Consider the following 24,430-nt stretch of genomic DNA (forward strand, 5'->3'; position numbering starts at 1 on the left):
ACCCCTTTTGACCCACCCCTGCAGCTCAGCCACGCCTCCTAGGGAGGTGGGCAGCCTCGCAGGAGCCCGCGCGAGGCTGCAGTGCCGCCCTCCGCCGCATGAGGGCAGCACGGCCTAGCCGGCGCAGCAGTGGCGGCCCCCGTGGCCCTCTTGGCCAGAGCCAGGCGCAGGCCGGCTTGCGGTGCCGTCGTTCATTGGCCGCGGCGCGGGCGCTGCCATGTTGGCGGAAGCGGACCCCCCTGTGCCGTGGAAACTGGCGGTGGCCGTGGCCGCGCCGAGTCCGTCTGCGCAGCCTCCTGCGTTTTCTCCCTTGGATCTTGGCACTGAGAGGCGGTGGCCGGCGGGATGGAGAAAAGTAGGATGAACCTGCCCAAGGGGCCGGACACGCTCTGCTTCGACAAGGACGAGTTCATGAAGGTGCGCGCGGCCTCCGCTCCCCGAAGCCGGGCCATGGGGGTGCCTCTGCCCTGTGCCCTCTGGGGCCCTCTCTTCGGGCTGCTGCTTCTACCCGCGCACGCTCCGTATCTGGTCCTCCTCCGAGACCTCGCTGCACTTCGCAATGAGTCTTTTGGCCTCAGGTTTGGCAGATGCAGCCTGGAGAAAGCACTTCTGTAAAATCGTGCATGTTACATGAAAAGGCCTGAAAGTTCTGGGCAAGTGGTTTTGAGCTGAATGTCAAAGCCTCTGTTACCCGTTCCTGTTACCGTGCAGTGCAGTCAGATTGCCAGTCCCCTTGTCGGAAAGAAGCTTGTTGACCGGGGTCTTGGAGTTCATTAAGTGTGTGTTGAATAAATCCCTGAGCCCACGTACTTTCCTAGGGACTCGGGTTGGAAAGAAAAAGAACTTAACATGAAGTTTTGCTTAACATTCAGCTAAAGCTTCCGGAGTGGGATCTTTAGAAGCTTAGAACATTCTTACTGACTTGCAGTACGACAAAGCAAACCATTACTCTTTAAAGAAGTTGCTGTACTTCTTTTTACATGATGCATTTGAAGAAGTTGGTAGTTGTAGGTCGTAAACTTAGAGAAAAGAAATATAAACTGAAAACACTTCACTGATGATAAAGTTCATCAGGCACAACCTTGAAAATGGCCAGGCTTTGAGTGAGAGCTAGGAGGAGCTTTGCCTATCTATTTGGTGTAACCCTCTGGGTCTGCACTTAAACCATTCAAAAAATGTTTATATTTAATTTCCTGAGGACTAGGAGTTTTGACACCACTTAGTAGCCGCTTTCAGTGTTAAAAAGCGAAAAGTTTTAGCTTGTTAGTAGACACCTACAATTTTGAGCAAGTGAGTTGAAATCTCTTACTCTGCCTTTCCTGGTGACTTAAAATGTTTTCTCTTTTTCTACAATAGCCTATCTCTTTTTGATAATATTTGCATTCAGATTACATCTCCAAAGCTCTGTTGTTGTTTTTTTAAGTATATCTGTATCTTCTCCAGTGTGACCATACCATTTTTAATGTGTAGGACTTATCTATACCCAGGAATAATGTACCTTATTCTTGTAAGTGATATTTCTATTAGACCACTGTACTAAAAGGTGTAACTTCATTAGGATGTCTGAAAGAATGTACAGAATCAACTCATTGATCTAGAAACCCTTTGTTTCTCCCACTGGGTAAGAGCTACCCTGAAATGAGGGTGGAAAGAAACAGCTAAGGGTACATGCTGGGGAGAGGTGCCCTGGAAGAGGAAAGGCCACACACACAGATCGGGGGCGTTGTTGACGTCAAGAATCTCGGAGTACAGAATAATCTCAGCTTGTCCATCTCTTGATTTCTTAAGGCTCAACACCAGCATCTTCTCTGACTCACTAACCCCACCACCTTTCCCACTCTGAGTTGACAGAATGCCTTTGGTATATGCAGCTTCAGTAAGTGAAATCACAGAAATGTAAGTTCTAAAATAGAACTTAGAGTGCAAACGGGGTGGGGGAGGGTGGCTGGAATGCCAGCAATTGCATATTTCGTGGCTCTACGAATATGCCGTACATTTTATAGTGTTTATAAAAGTGACAACATACATAGAAGAAAATACATAGAACAGCTGTTCTGTGTAAAATGTTGATTTTTTAGGTGGAGCTTGAAGATAAAGGTTATTTGCAATTTGTGTTTCCTTAAACATATGTAACTATATATAAGTTACACTTCCATGGCAGAAAGGATGGTTGGAACATTTATCCAGGATATATTTCTGTGTTTGTGTCTCATTCAACACATTTTGTAATTGGATAGGTTTTGTGCGTGTGAGAAGGTTGGGATATGACATTTGCGTTGGGAGATTTGAGACTGCTTGAAAATCCAGTCAGTTGATGGGAAACTGCGTTTAGGTTGCCATAGATCATAGCAGTTGTTTAATCAGTGGGCATTCCATGACCACCTGCTATGTGCCAGGCAGCAGTCTAGACATGAAGGTATAGGGATAAGTGAGATATGTTTTTTAGCTCTCTAGCATGGTAGATAGGAAGGACATGTGTGCCAAGAAACAGCACTTAGTCCACAGTGGCTAGCATGTGGAAGGATGGCCAGGAAAGAGACTGGGAAAGTAGAAAGTTAGATGAGATGGGATTGATTGCAAGTTGCATTGGGCCTTGTATACTACACTGATGAATTTGCACTTGGTGCAGTATTCGTTGTGGAGTTATAGTCAGGTTAAAAGCAGGAAATGGCGTGATCATATATGTTGCAATTGGAACTGACTGGTAGCAGGAGGCTACTTAAAAAGTTATTTCAGTGGTTTTTATGAGATCTGAGAAATACAGGAGGGGATAGTTTGTGAAAAATATTACGTAAATGATCAAAAAGCAGGAGTGGCAGATGAACAAATCACTTGAGGGGTCAAAGGTGGTGGTGGCATGATGCTGCTGACTTTGTCAGCTTAATAAAAGTATACACGCTGAGCAATATAGAATGCATTTCTACAAAATATTAAAAAATTAATACCTGTAGTGGTGGTGGTACATACCTGTAGTCCCAGCTACTTGGGAGGCTGAGGTGGGAGAATTACCTGAGCCTGTGGAGGTCAAGGCTGCAGTGAGCCAGGATTGCAGCACTGCACTTCAGCCTGGGCAACAGAGCGAGACCCCATCAAAAAAAAAAAAAAAAAGAAAAGAAAAAGTACTAACACTCTTAGAGAGGGTTGACAATCGGTAGATGAATTAGGATGTAAGTTACTGGTAGTAGGAGAGAGGTTGTAGGCTAACAGGGATAACTTAAACCTACTTACCTAGGTGTGCTGTGGAAATCACATCCTGTCTCACATATGACTTCATCTGTTTTACAGAAAAAATAGAGGCCATCAAGCGGCAGCTCCTTCATCTTGCTGACAACAACCTCATTCTTGCGTTTGTACCTGTTCTCACTCCCATCGTTAACCTGTTGTGTAGGGCAGTGGTCCCCAACCTTTTTGACACTTTTGGAAGACAATTTTTCCATGGACCAGGGGTGCAGGGGATGGTTTTGGGATGATTCAAGCACATTACATTTATTGTGCACTTTATTTCTATAATTATTACATTGTAATACATAATGAAATAATTATACAACTCACCGTAATGTAGAATCAGTGGGAGGAGCCCTGAGCTTGTTTTCTTGCAACTAGACAGTCCCATCTGGGGGTGGTGGGAGACAGTGACAGATCATTCGGCATTAGGTTCTCATAAGGAGTGCCTAACCTAGACCCATTGCGTGTGCAGTTCACAGCAGGGTCCACGCTCCTATGAGAATCTAGTGCCGCCACTGATCTGACTGGAGGCGGAGCTCTGATACAGAGTGGCTGTAAATACACGCTGCGCTCCTCCTGCTGTGCCATCCGGTTCCTGACAGGTAGTTGGGGACCCCAGTAGGGGTCTTTCCTTCCTCTGGAAGTCTGCCTCCCATGCTTGGATCCAGTGCCCTCTCCCTTCTCAGGACCCTGTTATTCCCACCCTCTCCACACTCCTTTCCATTGGCTTTCATACACACTCCTGTTTTGGTTTCTTCTACTGGACCCTCCAACCTCCAGTTAAAGCCCCTCACTCTGTTCCATCTCACAGCCAAATGCTTAAGGGTTGTCTTTACTTTCTCTCCCTTCACTCTTAAATTCACTTCCTTCTGGCTTCTGGTCCCATCATTCCACTAAAGACTTCTCACCAAAGTTAACTAGATGGAAGTTGATACGCCAGCCCTTTTCTGCCTCCTTCCCTGACCTCAGTAGACCAAATGCTTCCTTCATTTGCTTTCTGAAACTTGGTGCTTTCTGGTTTTCTTTTGGCTTCTCTGGTCTCCTTGTCTCTTTTGCATAATCATTCTCCTCCTCATAACCATTAACTGGTGGGTTATGGACTCAGCCACATGTCTGTTCCTTTTCGCATGCTGTGCACTTTTCCCCAGGTGACCCACTTCATGCAGCTTCAGTGACCACGTGTAGACAGGTGAAAGGTTCATACTTCTGGCCCAGATATCTTCGATCTGCAGCCTCATGTGCACAGCACCTTGCCATCTCTTCTTGGCTATCTCTGTGGCACCTCAAACTCGGCATATTTAAAACTGAATTTGTCGGGGGAAGATGAAAAAAAACAACCTCCTCTCAAACCTAGCTCTCTTCTGGTATTACCTATCTCAGGTAATACTAGACCTGAGGTAATCCATCCATCTGGTTGTGAGTCAGAAAACCAGGAGTCATCCTTGATAACACCTCTCTCCCTCACATTCTTCAAATCCAATCTGTTACTAAGCCTTAGGATTTCACTTCCCAAATATCTCTGAAATTTGTCTACTTCTCTCCATCTCCTCTTTTCCCACTTTCTGACTCATCGTTATCTTTGGCCATTATAATCTAGTGGTTTCTTACTATAGTCCCCTGGCATCCATTCTTGCCTTTTTCTAGTCCATGTTCTACATCACAGGCAGGGTGCCCTTTTCACAACGCATCTCGGTGCTTTTATGTAACAGGTGCTTGTATGTAATCAGACTGCCACCTGTGTACACCATGAAGACATGAGAAAGCATTTTCCAGAACATTTGGAAGTATTCCAGAGCAGCTTGTTGCATTGATGGACAGTTTCTATTGATTAGTAGCTATCTTGGTTATCAGATTGAAAAAACATAGTGTTTGTAGACTTGAGTACTGTCTGGTTTCAGGCATTGACCAGAGGTCTTGGAATGTATCTCCCTCAGATAAGGGGACCCCTTACTGTAGTTCTGAGGCTGCTCTGTATTGTAAGTGTGTGAATAGGGAATATTGAAACAGGAGGTGTGTCCAAGAGAATAATGCCTGGCTGATTGAATAGCAGTGACCTGGAGATGTGGGCCCCAGTTTCAGCTCTGCTGACCACTCACGTGTGATTTTGTGCAAATCACTGGCCTCTGTGGGCTTGTTTCCTCATTTGTGTCATGGGGTGATGCTTATCTCAGTACTCTTTGCAGTGTTTCTGGCTCTTGTCATTTTATGTTTCTGCGAATAAAGAAACTTACAGTTGCCCCTCAGTAGCCGCAGAGGATTGATTCCAGGACATCTCCCACCCCTTCACAGATAGCAAAATCCGCAAATGCTCAAGACCCTCTTGTAAATGGTGTAGTATTTGCATATAACCTACTTACATGCTCTGGAATACTTTAAATCTCACCTCTAGATCACGTACACTACCTAATACAGTGTAAATCGTTGTTATACTGTATTTTTATTTGCGTTACTTTTTATTTTTTACATTATTTTTTTAAAGAGTCTCTTCAATTCGTGGCTGGTTGAATTAGACGGTGTGGAATGCCTGGATACAGAGGTACAGTTGTAGTAGATTCTTCCCGTTTGCAGATAAAGAAACTGAGGTCCAGAGTTGTTGTGACTTCCCCCAAAGTCACACAACTAACTGGGGCAACTCAGGGCCCTTACCTCCTGACTCCCAGGCTTCAGTACTGGAAAAATAATCGTGTCATGCGTTCCTTTCTAGGTGGTAGGAACTTTGGAATGTGTGATTTTGAATAGTAAGAACAGCCCCAAAATATTGCATAGTCCCTATGCTAAAGCACATGCATTTTATCAGTAGGGACAAGATTGAGGGTCATCACTTATTTAAAACAAATTGTAACCCATCTAGTGATCTGGACTCTTGGCCTGTAGATGAGATACAGGAGAGCGGATGTGGGTGTGAAAGCTGCACAGCCCAGTGTTACTGAGTGCCCGGCACAGCGTGTGCCATCATTTCACAGCAACTAAAATACTGACCTTACAGGTTCATGGTTTCATTTTCAGTCTTCATGAAAAGCTTGAATTATCTTTGGCTTCAGTTTGCAACAGAAATAAAGAATATATTTGAGACTGATTGTCACGAAATTTTCTAATTACCCTTAGAAATTTGTGGAGCAATTTCCTAATGTGAAATACTTTTCTCGATGGTATGAGATCAGTACCATTGGACATACACAGTTTATTCAGTTGGCCTTTGGTAAAAAGAAGTTCTTTGGTATGCAAAAAAAAAAAAAAAAAGAAAGAAAGAAAAAGCTTTCTGAGCAGTTGTGACTTTCGATTTTCTAAGTCACTTCTTGCAATATTATACAATGTATTTCTTGAATAAAATGTTGAACTCATGGTCCCTTGAGTTTTTATTACTTGGGATAGTTGTTCAAAGTTAGATAAGCATGATGTAAATAGATCTTTGTTGTTTAACTAGTCATACAGCATTTAACATCAAATTTCTGTGAAGATTTAACTAAACAAATTAATCACAAACGGAGGCTTGGGCTTCCTCAGGTGTCCCTAAAACACCCACAGCAGTGAGCGCTTCAGAATGAGATCATTCTGCTTAAGCGCTCAAGAAATTAAGTTGAGAAAGTAAGCTGAAAGGCCACATAGATTATCATTAGTGTTACATTGGGGTAAAAAGGAGAAAGAAAGAGAAGAAATCAGCTGGAACAGAGCACAAATATTTGTTAAAGGGAAGGGACAGGTTGTAGGTTTTCTTTGCCTTCTCATAAATACGTCAAACCCAGGTACAGTATTGAACAGAGGATTTAGACATAAAATTGATGAATCCATTGAAACATAAGTTATTTAGCACTTAAGTGCTACTATTTCATACAACTTCTAAGATCATCTGTCCATAGATGCTGGAAAGCACTTTAGCATCCATTTTGAATTTCTCAAGCTTCAGTAATTTGGTAACCAAATAAAGGTTTAGAATGAGCCTTGGGAGACACGAGTTCCAGACTAACTGGGTCGTGTGTCCGTGGGGCCACCCTGCACCGGGGACAGCCCTGGGTTGAGGGCAGGGGCTGGAGGGAAGAGCTCCAGGGACGTTTTTGCCCATAGCTTGCTGTTGTGAGGAAGGGTTCCCTTCCCACAGTCTTTCCCGTGGCTGGTGCCTTCATGGCATTCAGATCTCAGCTCAGATACCGCTCTGTAAGGGTCTTCTATCCCCTTTTCACCACTCACTTTCATAGGGTTCCATTTTATTTTCTTTGTAGCAGTTACCACTATTCATAATGTTTTTTTGTTTACATGTTGATTTTCTCGTTTCTCCATTAGAATATATGCTCCTTGAGAACAGGAATGTTGTCTTTGCTTTTCATTGCTGTGCCCCCTGTAATTACAGTAGTGCCTGAGTCACGCTGTGAATCTTTATTTATTTATTGGATTTATTGGGCTTATTTCATTGTGGTTTTATTTTTGTTACTTATTTATTTTATTTTATTTTAGATTCAGGAAGTGCATGTGCAGGTTTGTTACGTGGTTATGGTGTGTAATGGTGAGGTTTGTGCTTCTAGTGTACTCATCACCCAGATAGTGAATGTTGTACCCAATAGGTAATTTTTCAGCCCTTATCTTCCTCCAACCCTTCCCCTTTTGAATCCCCAGTGTCTATGAATTCTGTCTTTACGTCCACACGTACCCATCATTTATGTCCCACTTAGAAGGGAGATGATGTGGTATTTGACTTTCTGAGTTAGTTCATTTAGGATAGTGACCTCCAGCTCTTTCCATGTTGCTGCAAAAGACACAATTTCATCTTTTTATGGCTGCATAGTATTCTATGGTATATATGTACCACATTTTCTTTTTACATTCTCACCAACAGTGTATAAGCATTCCTCTTTCTCACGTCCAGTGTTGTTTTTTGACTTTTTAATAAAAGCTGTTCTGATTGGTGTTAGATGGTATCTCATTGTGATTTTAATTTGCATTTCTCTGATGATTAGCTACATTGGACATTTTTTCATATGTTTGTTGGCTGCTTGTATGTCTTCTTTTGAGAAATGTCTGTTCATGTCCTTTGCTCACTTTTTAATGGAGTTACTTGTGTTTTTCTTGTTGATTTGTTAAAGTCCCATGTAGACTCTGGATATTAGTCTTTTGTTGCATGTATAGTTTCCGTATGTTTTCTTCCATTCTGTAGATTGCCTGTTTACTCTGCTGTTTCTTTTGCTCTGCAGAGCTTTTTAGTTTAATGAAGTCTCATGTGTCTATTTTTGTTTTTTGTTGCATCTGCTTTGAGGTCTTAGTCGTAAATCCTTTGCCTAGGCCAATGTCCTGAAGAATTTTTCCTAGGTTTTCTTCTAGAATTTTTATAGTTTCAGGTCTTACATTTAAGTTTTTAATCCATCTTGATTTAATTTTTATATATGGTGAGAAATATGGGTCCAGTTTCATTTTTCTGCACGTAGTGAATATTTAATGTTTATCAAATATGCAGGGGCATTTATTGTTATCTGTTGATCCTTTGTCTTAAAGAATGGTTTGAAACACAGACATAGAGGAGCTCATACTAATCTTTTATGACTTTCCACCTATAGTTTATTTAATCCACAGTTTAGCACATCATATTTTGTATTGGTATTTATCTCAATGAGACTGAACATGTTTTGAGGACAGAGATCGTGTCTTCAGCTCGGTGTTCCCTCTTAGTGGTACCTCCCATCATTATGAATACAGAATGATGTCTGGGGGATTTGGGTTCTGTCACAGCTGCAGTAGCTGATGATTTGATAGTTTTCTATATTTGGGGAACATTTTACTTTTTGGCATTCAGCATGAGGCAGCTTGGAGAATTTTGGTCTTCTGTTAAAAGCTCTATGAAATTTTCTCAGTGTTAAGGATATTGATATTTGGGTCTCAGGCAAGCTTTAAATGATTACTTCCCCAGTTCTCTTGTGTTAGTCGTTGTTTGCCATCCTTGTGTGCAAGTAGTTATTAAAACAGCTAAACTTTTAAACTTTATTTGGTTTTAAATTTGATTGTCACTACTATTCTAGTTAATGGTTCTTAAGTTTTCCACAGCTGGTTTGTTTTGCTGTCTTATTATCCTGTATATGATTTGTTAGTCAACTTCTAGCTGTTTGGGGCATTTGTACTTTACCTGGGTTTAAGTCAGAAATATCTCTGAGTATAAAGAGAAATGATTTTTCTTTTAATTTCTGGGCTTACAGACCATATTTCTTGACTTCTTCCAGCTTTTTCAGACATAGGCATATATATTTTAATAAGAAAAAAGTCTACTTTAAAAAATATTGCTTTTTAATTAAAATAGCTTATTTTCAAAAAGTGGATACTATTCTATTCAGGTAAAAAAAGTTTATCTACCTTAGTTTTTTTAATTAATAGACTATTTTTTGGAGCAGTTTTAGTTTTGTAGAAAAATTGAGCAGAAAGCATAGAGGTCCCATCTATCCCGTCCCGCGTCCCCCTTCACAGTTTCTCCTAGTAACATCTTGCTTTAGTATCTTACCTTTGTTACAATTGATGAACCAATATTGAGGCATTATTTTTAACTGAAGTGCCATAGTTTTTATTAAGAGTTCATTCTTTGTGTTCTACATTGGATGGATTTTAATAAGTGCATAGTGTCATGTATCCACTATTACAGTATCATGCAGAACAGTTTCACTGCTTTACAAATCCCTTGTGCTCTGCCTGTCCATTCTTCCCCGTCTCTCGGCACCCTCTGCACCCCCAGCACCCTCCCATCCCTAACCCCAGGCAACTACTGATCTCTTTAGTCTCCATAGTTTTGCTATTTCCTGAATATCACGTATGTAGTTGGAATCATACAGTATATATAGCCTTTTCAGATTGGCTTCTTTCACTTAGAAATATACATTTAAGATTCCTCCGTGTCTTTGTGGCTTGATATAGCTCATCTCTTTTTATTGCTGAGTAACGTTCCATGTATGGATATGCCACGGTTTGTTCATCTGTTTACCTATTAAAAGAAATCATATTTGCTTCCAAGTTTTGGCGGTTAGAATAAGGCTGCTATAAACATTCACATTCAGGTTTTTGTATGGACATACATTTTCAACTCATTTGGCTAAATAAGGAGCACAATTGGTAAGACTCTGTTTAGTTTTGTAAGAAGCTGCCAAGCTGTCTTCCAAAGTGACTTCCATTTTGCATTCTTCCCAGAGTTCCTACTGCTCCATAACCTCAGAAGCATTTGGTATTGTCAATGTTTTGGATTTTAGTCATTCTGTTCATTAGTGTCTTGTTTTAATTTGCAGTTCCCTAATAATAACTCATGTTGAGCATTTTTTCAGATCTTTTGCTCATTTTAAAATTAGGTTTGATTTCATACTGCTTGCCCACCCCAGCTTTATTTAGGTATGATTGTCAAATAAAAATTGTATGACAAATAAAAATTATATACAGTGTGATGATTTGATAATGTGTATACATTGTGAAATAATTACCATAATCAAGGTAGTGTGTTCATCATCTCACATAGTTAACCCCCTCTTTTTATAGTGAGAACACTTAGGATCTACTCTCTTAGCACGTTTCAAGAATACAGTATATTATTCACTATAGTCATCATGCTATACATTAGAACTTCAGAATTTATTTATCTTATAACTGGAAGTTTATATCATTTGACATTACTCCCAACCCCAGTCCCCATTCTCCAGCACCTAGTAACCACAATTCTACTTCCTGTTTCAATGAGTTTGACTTCTTTATTTTTTGTTTTTTTTGCTTTTGTTTTTGTTTTTTTGGAGACAGAGTCTCGCTCTGTTGCCCAGGGAAGAGTGCAGTGGCATCATCTTGGCTCACTGCAACCTCCGCCTCCCAGGCTCAAGTGATTCTCATGCCTCAGCCTCCCAAGTAGCTGGGATTACAGGCGCATGCCACCACGCCGGGCTCATTTTTGTATTTTTAGTAGAGACGGAGTTTCGCCATGTTGGCCAGGCTGGTCTTGAACTCCCAACCTCAATTGAACCACCCACTTCAGCCTCTCAAACCGCTGGCATTACAGGCGTGAGCCACTGTGCCCAGCCAGAGTTTGACTTTAGATTCTAGGAAGACACTCCATATTAGTGAGTGTCTAATTTTGTGTTGCTAAAACAGAATACTTGGGACTGGATAATTTATAAACTATAGAAGTTTATGTGGCTCATATTTTTGGAGGTTGGGAAGTTCAAGTCAAGAGGCCGAATCTGGTGAAGGCTTTCTTGCTGTGTCAAAATGGGGTGTAGAGCATCACGTGGCAGAGGTTGGATAGGAGGAGCATGCAAGAACAAGAGAGGGCTGAACTCACTTTTATAACCCTCTCTCAAAAATGAATCCACTTGCATGGTAACAGCTTGAATACATTCATGAGGACAGAGCCCTCATGACCACTTCTTAAAGGTCTCCTCTCATGAACTCTTGTATTGGAGATTCAATTTTCTTGTATGTTTAAGTTCTTTGTAGACTCTGGATATTAGCCCTTTGTCAGATGGATAGATAGCAAAAATTTTCTCCCATTCTGTAGGTTGCCTGTTCATTCTGATGATAGTTTCTTTTGCTGTGCAGAAGCTCTTTAGTTTAATTAGATTCCATTTGTCAGTTTTGGCTTTTGCTGCCATTGCTTTTGGTGTTTTGAACATGAAGTCTGCCCATGCCTATGTCCTGAATGGTATTGCCTAGGTTTTCTTCTAGGATTTTTATGGTTTTAGGTCTTATGTTTAAGTCTTTAATCCATCTTAAGTTGATTTTTGTATAAGGTGTAAGGAAGGGGTCCAGTTTCAGTTTTCTGCATATGGCTAGCCAGTTTTCCCAACAGCATTTATTAAATAGGGAATCTTTTCTCCATTGCTTGTGTCAGGTTTGTCAAAGATCAGATGATTGTAGATGTGTGGTGTTATTTCTGAGGCCTCTGTTCTGTTCCAGTGGTATATATATATCTGTTTTGGTACCAATACCATACTATTTTGGTTACTGTAGCCTTGTAGTATAGTTTGAAGTCAGGTAGTGTGATGCCTCCAGCTTTGTTCTTTTTGCTTAGGGTTGTCTTGGCTATGCGGGCTCTTCTTTGAGATGAGTTTTTTCCAATTCTGTGAAAAAAGTCAATGGTAGCTTGATGGGGATAGCATCGAATCTGTAAATTACTTTGGGCAGTATGGCCGTTTTCACGATACTGATTCTTCCTATCCATGAACATGGAATGTTTTTCCATTTGTTTGTGTCCTCTCTTATTTCTTTCAGCAGCAGTTTGTAGTTCTTGAAGAAGTCTTTCACATCCCCTGTAGGTTGTATTCCTAGGTATTTTATTATCTTAGTAGCAGTTGTGAATGGGAGTTCACTCAGGATTTGGCTCTCTGTCTGTTATTGGTGTATTGGAATGCTTGTGATTTTTGCACATTGATTTTGTATCCTGAGACTTTGCTGAAGTTGCTTATCAGCTTAAGGAGATTTTAGGCTGAGACGATGGGGTTTTCTAAATTTACAATCATGTCATCTGCAAACAGAGACAATTTGACTTCCTCTTTTCCTATTTGAATACCCTTTATTTCTTTCTCTTGCCTGATTACCCTGGCCAGGACATCCAATACTATGTTGAATAGAAGTGATGAGAGAGGACATCCTTGTCTTGTGCCAGTTTTCAAAGGGAGTGCTTCCAGTTTTTGCCCATTCAGTATGATATTGATGGTGGGTTTATCATAAATAGCTCTCATTATTTTGAGATATGTTCCATCAATACCTAGTTTATTGAGAGTTTTTAGCACAACGGGGTGTTGAATTTTGACAAAGGCCTTTTCTGCATCTATTGACATAATGTTTTGGTTTTTGTCATTAGTTCTGTTTATGTGATGGTTTACGTTTATTGATTTGCGTATGTTGAACCAGCCTTACATCCCAGGGATGAAGCCAACTTGATTGTGGTGGATAAGCTTTTTGATGTGCTGCTGGATTCGGTTTGCCAGTATTTTATTGAGGATTTTTGCATTGATGTTCATCAAAAATATTGGCCTGAAATTTTCTTTTTTTGTTGTGTTTCTGCCAGGTTTTGGTATCAGGATGATGCTGGCCTCATAAAATGAGTTAGGGAGGATTCCCTCTTTTTCTGTTGTTTGGAATAGTTTCAGAAGGAATGGTACCAGCTCCTCTTTGTACCTCTGGTGGAATTCAGCTGTTAATCCATCTGGTCCTGGACTTTTTTTGGTTGGTATGCTATTAATTGCTGCCTCAATTTCAGAACTTGTTATTGGTCTATTCAGGGATTCGACTTCTTCCTGGTTTAGCCTTGGGAGGGTGTGTGTGTCCAGGAATTTATCCACTTCTTCTAGATTTTCTAGTTTTTTCGCCTAGAGGTGTTTATAGTATTCTCTAATGGTAGTCTGCATTTCTGTGGGATTGGGGGTAATATCCCCTTTATCATTTTTTATTGCGTCTATTTGAGTCTTCTCTCTTTTCTTATTTATTGGTCTGGCTAGAGGTCTATCTATTTTGTTGATCTTTTCAAAAAACCAGCTCCTGGTTTCATTGGTTCATTGATTTTTTTTGAAGAATTTTTTGTGTCTCTATCTCCTTCAGTTCTGCTCTGATCTTAGTTATTTCTTGTCTTCTGCTAGCTTTTGAATTTGTTTGCTGTTGCTTCTCCAGTTCTTTTAATTTTGATGTTAGGGTGTCAATTTTAGATCTTTCCTGCTCTCTCTTGTGGGCATTTAGTGCTATAAAGCTCCCTCTACACACTGCTTTAAATGTGTCCCAGAGATTCTGGTATGTTGTGTCTTCATTCTCATTGGTTTCAAAGAACATCTTTATTTCTGCCTTCATTTCATTATTTACCAGTAGTTATTCTGGAGCAGGTTGTTCAGTTTCCATGTAGTTGTGCATTTTGAGTGAGTTTCTTAATCCTGAGTTCTAATTTGATTGCACTGTGGTCTGAGAGTCTGTTATGATTTTTATTCTTTTGCATTTGCTGAGGAGTGTTTCACTTCCAGTTACGTGGCCAATTTTATAATAAGTACAGTGCACTGCTGAGAAGAATGTATATTCTGTTGATTTGGGGTGGAGAGTTCTGTAGATGTCTATTAGGTCATCTTGATCCAGAACTGAGTTCAAGTCCTGAATATCCTTGTTAATTTTCTGTTTTGTTAATCTGTCTAATATTGACAGTGGCATGTTAAAATCTCCCACTATTATTGTGTGGGAGTCTAAGTCTGTTTGTAGGTCTCTGAGAACTTGCTTTATGAGTCCGGGTGCTCCTGTATTGGGTGCGTCTATATTTAGAATAATTAGCTTTTGTTGCATTGATTCCTTTACCATTATGTAATGCCCTTCTTTGTCTCTTTTGATCTTTGTTAGTGTAAAGTATGTTTTGGATTAGGACTGCAACTCCTGCTTCTTTTTGCTTTCCATTTGCTTGGTAAATATTCCTCCATCCCTGTATTTTGAGCCTGTGTGTGTCTTTGCACGTGGATGGGTCTCCTAAATATAGCACACCGATGGGTCTTGACTCTTTATCCAATTTGCCAGTCTGTGTCTTTTAATTGGGGCATTTAGTACGTTTACATTTAAGGTTAATATTGTTATGTGTGAATTTGACCCTGTCATTATTTTGCCCGTTAGTTAACGCAGTTTCTTCATAGTGTCGATGGTCTTTACAATTTGGTATGTTTTTGCAGTGGCTGGTACCAGTTTTTCCCTTCTATGTTTAGTGCTTCTTTCTAGAGCTCTTGTAAGGCAGGACCTGGTGGTGACAAAATCTCTCAGCATTTGCTTGTTTGTAAAGGACTTTATTTCTCCTTTGCTTATGAAGCTTAGTTTGGTTGGATATGAAATTCTGGGTTGAAAATTGTTTTCTTTAAGAATGTTGAATATTGACCCCTAGTCTCTTCTGGCTTATAGGGTTTCTGCAGAGAGATCTGCTGTTATTCTGATGGGCTTCCCTTTGTGGGTAACTCAGCCTTTCTCTCTGTCTGCCTTTAACATTTTTTCCTTCATTTCGGCCTTGGTGAATCTGACGATAATGTGTCTTGGGGTTACTCTTCTCGAGGAGTATCTTTGTGGTGTTTTCTATATTTCCTGAATTTGAATGTTGGCCTATCTTGCTAGGTTGGGGAAATTCTCCTGGATAATATCCTGCAGAATGTTTTCCAACTTGGTTCCATTTTCCCTATCACTTTCAGGTACACCAGTCGAATGCAGATTTGGTCTTTTCATCTACTCCATGTTTCTTGGAGGCTTTATTCTTTCCTTTTTTTTCTTTTTTCTCTAATCTTGTCTTCTCACTTCATTTCATTAAGTTGGTCTTCAGTCTCTGATAGCCTTTCTTCTGCTTGATTGATTCAGCTGTTGATACTTGTGTGTGCTTCACAAAGTTCTCATGGTGTGTTTTTCAGCTCCGTCAGGTCATTTATAGTCTTCTCCAAACTGGTTATTCTAATTAGCAATTCGTCTAACCTTTTTTCAAAGTTCTTAGCTTCCTTGCATTGGGTTAGAACATGCTCCTTTAGCTTGGAGGAATTATTACCCACCTTCCAAAGCCTACTTCTGTCAGTTCATCAAACTCATTCTCCATCCAATTTTGTTCCCTTGCTGGCAAGGAGTTGTGATCCTTTGGAGGAGAAGTGGTGTTCTGGTTTTTGGAATTTTCAGCGTTTTTGTACTGGTTTCTCCCCATCTTTGTGGATTCATCTACCTTTGGACTTTGATGTTGGTGACCTTTGAATGGAGTCTTTGAGTGGACGTGCTATTCCTTTCTGTTTGTTAGTTTTCCTTCTGACAGTCAGGCCCCTCTGCTGTAGGTCTGCTGGAATTTGTTGGAGGTCCACTCCAGACCCTGTTTGCCTGGATTTCATCAGTGGAGGCTGCAGAACAGCAAAGATTGCTGCCTGTTCTTTCCTCTGGAAGTTTCATCCCAGAGGGGCACCTGCCCGATGCCAGCTAGAGCTCTCCTGTATGAAGTGTCTGTCGGCCCATACTGGGAGGTGTCTCCCAATCAGGATGCACGGAGGTCAGGGACCCACTTGAGGAGGCAGTCTGACCCTTACCAGAGCTCATACGCTGTGCTGGGAGGTCCACTGCTCTCTTCAGAGCCATCAGGCAGGGACGTTTAAGTCTGCTGAAGCTGTGCCCACAGCCACCCCTTCCCCCAGGTGCTCTGTCCCAGGGAGATGGGGGTTTTACCTGTAAGTCCCTGACTGGGGCTGCTGCCTTTCTTTCAGCGATGGCCTGCCCAGAGAGGAGAAATCTGGCAGTCTGGCCACCGCGGCCTTGCTGAGCTGCAGTGTGCTTCGCAAGCTCCTGAACTTCTTGTTTGGTGGAATACTCAACATCCATATAAAACATGAACGCAAATTTATATGGATTATGAAAAGACATCCAAGTTATATTGTTATATGGGGAAAAGCAGTTTACATACAGCATGAATATTAAGATTCTGTGTGTGCATGTGACACATAGAGAAACATCTGGAAGGATGTGAATCACAGTGTTAGGTAGAGAAAAAAATAGTGCTTATCTCTACAGCATGAGAATTTGGGTGATTTTTTTTTTTTACTCTGATGGAGATTTTTAGTGTAATTCTTTGTTGTTTGAAAGTTTCACATTGAACATTTGTTACTTTAAAATTAAGGGGAAACGTTTCTGTTTTGAGAAGAACCTGATTGAATTGTGTTGTTTTGAAAAAGAAGTTCACTTTTAGAATTTTAGGCAAAAGGAGAGGATGTTGTCCGTCAGGGGCCACCCTTCTTGGCACCTTTATAAAGCGGACAAACACCTTCATACTTTCATGCATGAAGACACTTTCTTCCTGCAGCAGCATGGCCTTGTAAATGAAGGGAATGGGCTTTCTTACTCTTTCTTCCATTTCATTTGTATATGTCACTGTGATGTCATTGCCATAGTTTTTCTTCTCCGGTTTTATTTTTCAGGAAAATTTCGATGTCGATCATTTTGTGTCTGACTGTAGGAAGCGGGTCCAGCTGGAAGAACTGAGAGACGACCTAGAGCTCTACTATAAACTTCTTAAAACAGCCATGGTGGAACTCATCAACAAGGATTATGCAGATTTTGTCAATCTTTCAACAAACCTGGTAAACTTTAAATCCACGGTCCCATTTACACACATACAATTTCTTTCTCACTCATACTTGTTCTTAGAAGTGTTGTGTGTTTTTAGAAACCTTTTCGTTGATGTCCTCACAGAAATTTGAAGAGATCACTAATCTCATCAATAAAATAACCAACTTTCTTGATATACAATTTTACTTTTTTACTTAAGACTATTCTAAATTGAATATTTTTTGAATTTGATATTATTAAAAAGCAAAGACTAGTAATAGCAGAGTGGTTGTTTTTGTTAGCTGCTGATTACTGTGAAATCTCTCTGGTTTAGACCAATTTGCAAGAGCAAATATCAGCTTTTCTTAAGGAAATGTTTAATTGACTTTCAGATACATATGCTAGCCAGAGCTAGATTCAGAGAACATTGGCCAATATTGATCTTTAGGAGGCTTGGTTTTATAAAATGTAAGAATAGTTTGCCATGAGCTATCAGCTGTTTATAAAAGTAGGTTAGAAGTGCTTATGTTTTAATACTCCCAAAGTTTGCCTTTTGGTCATCCTATTCCTATTTTATTTTACTTTGAAAAGTCTCTCCAAAGAAGTACAGAAAGTAACCATCTCCATGGAAATTTTAAGAAGCATTAAAATTAATGAGCCATATTTGCATTTGGGAAATGTACATCTAAGATAAATGTTGTAGTGGGATTAGAAACCTAGAAATTTTTATTTCCATTCTATTTCATTTGGATTTTTCTCAAGGGTTATAATGGTTAGGACAGATAGAGTCCTTGAGACTTTCACATCAGCTGGTTGAATATTGTAAATTACAGACGGATAGCTCTTTATCTCCAGTTAAAATTTCTCAAATTCATTAAAATATTTTATTCAGAGGCAAATTGTGCCTAAGAAAGCTTTTATTTATTATGACTTCTTTTATTTTTATAGTTTTCATGTACATCAAAGGTTTTTTCACATTCTATCAACAATATTTATTGTAAAATAACATGTTATTTAGTTACTTAGCAATATATGGTTTTCGTTTTGTTGTACAGAAGGAATAACAGAAGTCTAGCACTGCATTGATCATTAAATAGATACTTAGCTATTACTCTTGATTGTGAAGTGTGTGTGCCAACATGATCTCTGCCTTTAGGTTGGCATGGACAAAGCCCTCAACCAGCTTTCTGTGCCTTTGGGACAATTACGAGAAGAGGTTCTGGTAAGTTTCCCAAATAACATTAAACAGTTTACCATAAAGATATGCTTGTTTGCCCCTCCAAAAAAGAATTCCTTTAATCTGTTAGATTGTTGTTTTTTGTTTTTTGAATGTTTAGTAATTATAATACCCTCGGAAAAGTTGTAAATCATTCTGTTTTTTTTTTGCGTGTGATACTGTAACCAAAAAAATTTATGTTTGATTTGAAGATGACAGATTCTTGGAGTAGATAGCTTTAAAATGTTGGGGGAGGAGAAGGCTGTTTGAAAACTCAACTTGTTACCGTCAGCTCACTCATATGTAGGTAGTCACTAATTTAAGAATAGCTTCTATTTTAAACATTTATAGTTTTACAAATATTTTCTCAAATAATATTTTATATATTGTTAGGTTCCTAGACTATCTACAGAATCTCTTTAAACCCTAATGTAACTGAAGGATAATATACAATTAATGTAATAACTAATTGTATTTATTTTAATGTTCCTATGAGATAATGTCTGCTGTGAGTTGGGACTCCCATGTCTAAGCCATTGGAGACAGGGACTCCATCCGGATGAACAGTAGAGAAGGGAGTTTTAGCATCATTTTCAACAGAAAAGTGTGCTACCCTGTCCTGTCCCTGCTGGTCCACCCCACAGTCTGTGTCAGGCACCGTGACTTCCATGCTGTCTTAGCCTTGAGGAGCTGTCATAAACTTGGTTCATTGCACCATTATTACCTGTGTATGTCACCACTAGATCATGCGCAGCTTGTGTAGCCTTATGCACTTAGCCTCTAAAACAGTCCCTGGCACATAGTAGGCTCACAGTAGGTGACATACATAAACATTCAGTGCATGTGTAGTGCTGAAAAAAAAAAGGCAGAATAATAGCAATGTCAGTGTTTAGAAGTCCATAGGAATGGCAGGTAAGAAATAATTCTTAAAAGAGAGGTCTCGAGTTGTGCCTTGAACTAGCAAATATTTTCAGATGTTTGTGTCTTGTTTGATTTTTTCAAAAAGCTTTTAAAGTACTTCTTCTTGGCATGGAAGGGAAATTGTTTTTGTGATCCACTGTTGGATTCCACACTCTGGGTGGCTTTTACATGGCTCTTGGGTGGCTCTCCTGCCTTCTTTTCAGTGTACCTCTTCCTACCCCCAGCCTTGGAGATGGGGTGTTTTCCGAGCCTCAGTCCTCAGCCTTCTCCTCTCCTCTCCTGTCCTCTCCAAATTGCCTCCCATGGAGGTGGATTCACTTTCCTGAATTCTGCTCTGTCATTGTTGACTGCTCTCTCACCTGCAGGCTCTAGTCTTTACCTTGCCACCTGCCAGCACCATATGCTCTCCCTCTTTCCACAGCTGTCTCTATAGCCATCTTTTTCCTGATTGGTTTAGCAATAGACCTGTTCTTCCTTTTTGACCTCCAACTCATGAAGCTACTCTGTGAGATTCTGCAGTCATTGAGAAATGAGACTATTTCTATCTTTTTCACCATTGCATCCTCATTGGCTTGCACAATAGCTGACATTTAATAGGTATTTCATAACATTTGTGGGATGAATGAATTCACTTTTCTATAGAATTTTTGTGATTTCTCTAGTTTATTCTAGTTTTTCCATTACTTTCATTTTGACCCTAATTTCTGATTAATTCATTAGCTTCTAGACATGTTTCTTCACCTATTACCTCTCCCTTTTCCTTGCCTCCTGTTCTTGACTTCTTGATTCTGAATTTTCCCAAAACAACTTTTTCGTGATATATTAGTACTTAAAATGTGTAGAATCTAGTCTAAAGGTATTATCTGGTCATAGCCCTCTTGAATTAACCCTTCCTGTTTTATTCCTACTTTTGCCCAAATTGAAGCCTGCAGTTACCCCTGGATGTATTCCTCACTGGTTCTGAAGTATGTCATAACTGTTCTATCTTCCTGCCTTGTCTTCTGATAATCTTCTCTCTATGCTTGTCAGCATCCACAAATTTTTAGAATCTACCTCAAGTCTCATCTCCTCCACCAGACACCCTTATACTTTGACTCAGGTTATCCTTTCTTTACCCTGACCACCTGTGATGCTCGTTGTATATATATTAATTTTCTTTCGGCAGCCGATCCTGCATGACCTTGGCTTTATATGTCATTTTCCCCCTAAATCTTGAGACAAAAACAGCAATTGTGTCTAATATTTTGTAATTTGTCAATATCTGTGTAATACTGGCCTGTAGGTGTTAAGTCCTGTGGAATTGAATTAAATGTGTAAATTTCATAATGTTATGAAACAATTTCTGCAGTACTTTTTTTTTTTTCTTCTTTTAAGAGCCTTAGATCATCTGTCAGTGAAGGAATTCGGGCAGTTGATGAACGAGTGTCTAAACAAGAGGACATTAGGAAAAAAAAGGTATACTCAAATATTATAATATTAAAGCATTGATTCACTGTAGCACCTTGTAGTAACAAGCACTTTCAGGCATACGGTGTGATTTACTCTTCTTGATACCTTTGCAGAGAGGAGCGTGATGTCTCTCTGTTTATATTAAAGTGTCTTCTAAATGTATTTATTAGATGTATTTGTGTATTTATTTTTCTTTTGATAACTTTAGTACCCAAGCACACTTTTTAAAATCTCAAGGGAGAGAAGCCAATTTTAGAGATCTTCTGTTTAACTCTCCTTTAGATCCCGTCTCAGCTTTTGTCCAAAGATTCAAAAATGTAGTGCATTGCTGGAAAAGATTGTCCACTTCATGAGAGAGGGGATTTTTGCCTGTTTTATCCACTTATATTCCCAATGTATAGAAGAATGTCTTGGTTCATGATAGATGCTTTGTAACTATGTATTTAATGAATGACTTTATTTTTGTTATTTTAACAATGAGTTTTTATAATGTTCCCTGATAATAATATCTGCCTTGTGTAATAAATGTCTTTAATAAATTGGCACTTAGGTTTATCGGTATATCATGCACATGTAAATGAAGAGGACAAATATGATTGGAAACTAAAAACATGAAAAAAGGATCTTAAGAACATAAATGTAGTACCAAAATAAAGGTTTATTTAAGATGGGGAAAAGAGGCCAGGTGTAATGGCTCACACCTATAATCTCAGCAGTTTGAGAGACTGAGGCAGGCAGATCGCTTGAGCTCAGGACTTTGAGAACAGCCTGGGCAACATAGCAAAACCCTGTCTTTACAAATAATACAAAACAGCCAGATGTGGTGGTGTGTGCCTGTAGTCGTAGCTACTTGGGAGGCTGAGGTGGGAGGATCACTTGAGCCTGGGAAGTTGAGGCTGCAGTGAGCCAAGATCACAGCACTGCACTCCAGCCTGGGTGATAGAGCGAGACCCTGTCCTAAAAAAGATGGGGAAAAGAAGGAGGGAATAAGGATATAATATAAGAAACCAAAAAAAATAAGTTTTTTTAAATTCTAAAATTGTGATACAATGTTGAAATATGTTTGTTCTAGAAAGCCAAAAGATTTGCATTCTTGGGAATTTAGTGTTATGTAGAAATGCTAAAAATGTAGAATGCTATAGGTAATTTTACACTGACTTTTGACTTTGTATTTTCCTGCACTTAGGATGACAAAATAAGATAATTAAGATTAAACATGACAATAGCTTTATTCTTAATTTTTATTTATAGATGTGTGTATTGAGGCTTATACAAGTTATTCGATCAGTTGAGAAAATTGAAAAAATCTTAAACTCTCAAAGTTCTAAAGAAACATCTGCACTAGAAGCAAGCAGGTAAGTATTTTTTACTAAATAACTCATAAATTAATACTTTACATCCAGGGTAAAAATTTTTTTAGTTAGAACTCATTTCAGATAAAGAAGAAAATCCCAGTCTGTGGCTTAGTGTTTTTAAATGTAGCTCAAGCAAAGCAGAGTGCATGAAATGGTAAAGCTTATACATGTTATTATATAGTCTTGATGGTCGTAGGCCACTGTTCCAACACGGCACCTTTCAGGGAGTCAGAGAACGTGTACTTTCTGTGGAAGGTTTTTATTATTGAAATTGCCTTACCCATGGACTAGTAAAATCCCTATTGACTTTCAAGGTGTGGAATAGCAGTCATCTTAGATTATTTAGACAGGCCCAGAGTATTCCAGTTGATGTATCTTGAGGTTCAAAATGCACGAGTGTTATATCATTAAGAAACAGTACAGGACACATTTCACTGAAATTTATAAACAGCAAAGAAAAAGCTGATGAAATAAACAAAAGATGACGGTTTCCTTTGTTATACTGTAGTGTCTTATTGTCTTCCCACACTGAATTTAAAATCAGTCAGGTTGCTGAGTGACTCAGAAAATGAATTGAATGGATCATTATGAACACGAATGGGAAGCCCCATGGTGCAGTGGAAAGAGCATGGGCTTATGTTGCTTATACCAGCTGGGTAGCTTGAGTCAGGTTACTTCACTCTGTGTCTTGGTATTGTCATCTCTCATATAAGGCTAATAGGAACTTCACTTGCAGGATTGGTAGCCATAGAGTAGACCCTCATACATGTCTAGTTCGGGCCTAACGCAAGCATCTCTGAAAGCCATGTTGATAGCCATCATATTTTTCCTTGACTAATATGGGATAAGCTACAGGAAAACCAACCAGGACCAAATGGAATATACCTGCAGTTCAAAGTCCTGATCATACTATCAAGACAAGTTGGATTTCTTAATTTTAGGATTTAGGATCCTTAAATTCTTAAATTTAGGATTTCAGAATTTTAGATTTGGAGAGACTGTAGAAACAGTATGCTCTGTATCTCTCATTTATAGATGGGGAGATGAGGCATCTGAAAAGGAAATAATTCTCATGTCCTAGGACTCTACTTTCTTTCCTGATCGAGATGTGTAAATAAGTGGTCAATGGCTGCCATCTTTTTTCTTCAGCCTGTAGTACTTGTGCTTCTGTCCCTTCTGTTCCCCTTCATCTGCACTCATCAGAGTCCCCGTCAGTGTCAGTTCTGAGAGAACCAGTGGAGCCCTGTTCAACTAACTGCTCTGCTTCTGTTTTCCACTCAACAGCGTTGACAGCCACTCCCAACTGTGTCCTCACCCGGCATCTGTGATACCTGCTTCCCCGTTTTCTTTTCCTCCTTCCTTATTCCTATTCTGTTCCTTTGATGGACTCCACTGCCCTTTTTCATGCCAGCTTTCTCCAGGGCACTGTTCTTGGCCCTGTGCTCTTGATCAGCACTTTCTGGGTAACCTCATCCAACCCCATAGTTTTAGTGGCCTCCTGGATGCTGATCTCTTTGTCTGCAGACGAACTTCTGTAGTTCTCAGACTCATCAGTCTGATGACTGCGGGGAGTCTAGTGGACGTTCTACAGGCACTTCACATTCATCATGTTGAAAACTGAGCTCTCATCTTCTTTCCCTGCCTCCGCCAGCAAAAACATTTTACTCCTCCCTTTGATTCCTTGTCTTAGGAAACAGCGCCTTTATTTCCTTCACTAACCAGGCTAGACATCTTGGGGGAGTCATTGTCTCCTTTTTTTCCCTTCATCTTCTTTCATTCACTAGGCAAGCCCTGGAGAGTCTGCTGCTCTAGCATCTCTGAGATTGAGAGATGTCTGCCTCTCCCTCTCAGTTCTCCCATTGCCTCGTTTCAGGCAGTGGCCTCCTGACTGACCTCTCATTTTCTCTAGGACAACTAACTCTGTAGCTGTCAAATGGATCTTTCAGATTTGTCTAATCACATCTTACTATGTGATTGGGAAACAATGGTTTCCTAGTGTTTTTAGGGTAAATCTTAAACTCCTAAGCTGCTCCTTGCCACTTCTGTATTCTTCACTAAAGCTATTCGGAACTACTTGTGGTTCCCTGACTGCCCTGAACATTGCTGACTTATGCTTCCTTAATTTTACTATGTATGGCCATTTATTATACTAAAAGCCCTTCCTTTAACTTCCACCTCCTTTTCACGTGCCTGATTTCTCTTTATTCCATCCAAATCTAGCCCAAAACATGCTTAAAGTATGGAAAGGTTC

General features: G+C 39.8%; 1 protein-coding gene across 2 annotated transcripts in view; it reads left to right on the plus strand.

The window, feature by feature from the left end:
- The first annotated feature begins 217 nt into the window (after positions 1 to 217).
- COG2 (component of oligomeric golgi complex 2) overlaps positions 218 to 24,430 on the plus strand; it is a 51,642-nt gene continuing 27,429 nt past the window's right edge. For both annotated transcript variants that reach the window (XM_007989766.3, XM_037986024.2), the window contains exons 1-5: positions 218 to 417; positions 17,109 to 17,270; positions 18,395 to 18,460; positions 20,750 to 20,830; positions 22,076 to 22,179. In XM_007989766.3, the coding sequence (XP_007987957.3) occupies positions 346 to 417; positions 17,109 to 17,270; positions 18,395 to 18,460; positions 20,750 to 20,830; positions 22,076 to 22,179 (485 nt within the window). In that variant the 5' untranslated portion in view covers positions 218 to 345. The remainder of the gene's footprint in view (positions 418 to 17,108; positions 17,271 to 18,394; positions 18,461 to 20,749; positions 20,831 to 22,075; positions 22,180 to 24,430) is intronic.

Source organism: Chlorocebus sabaeus, chromosome 25 (assembly GCF_047675955.1).
Source record: "Chlorocebus sabaeus isolate Y175 chromosome 25, mChlSab1.0.hap1, whole genome shotgun sequence".
Classification (NCBI taxonomy): Eukaryota; Metazoa; Chordata; class Mammalia; order Primates; family Cercopithecidae; genus Chlorocebus; species Chlorocebus sabaeus.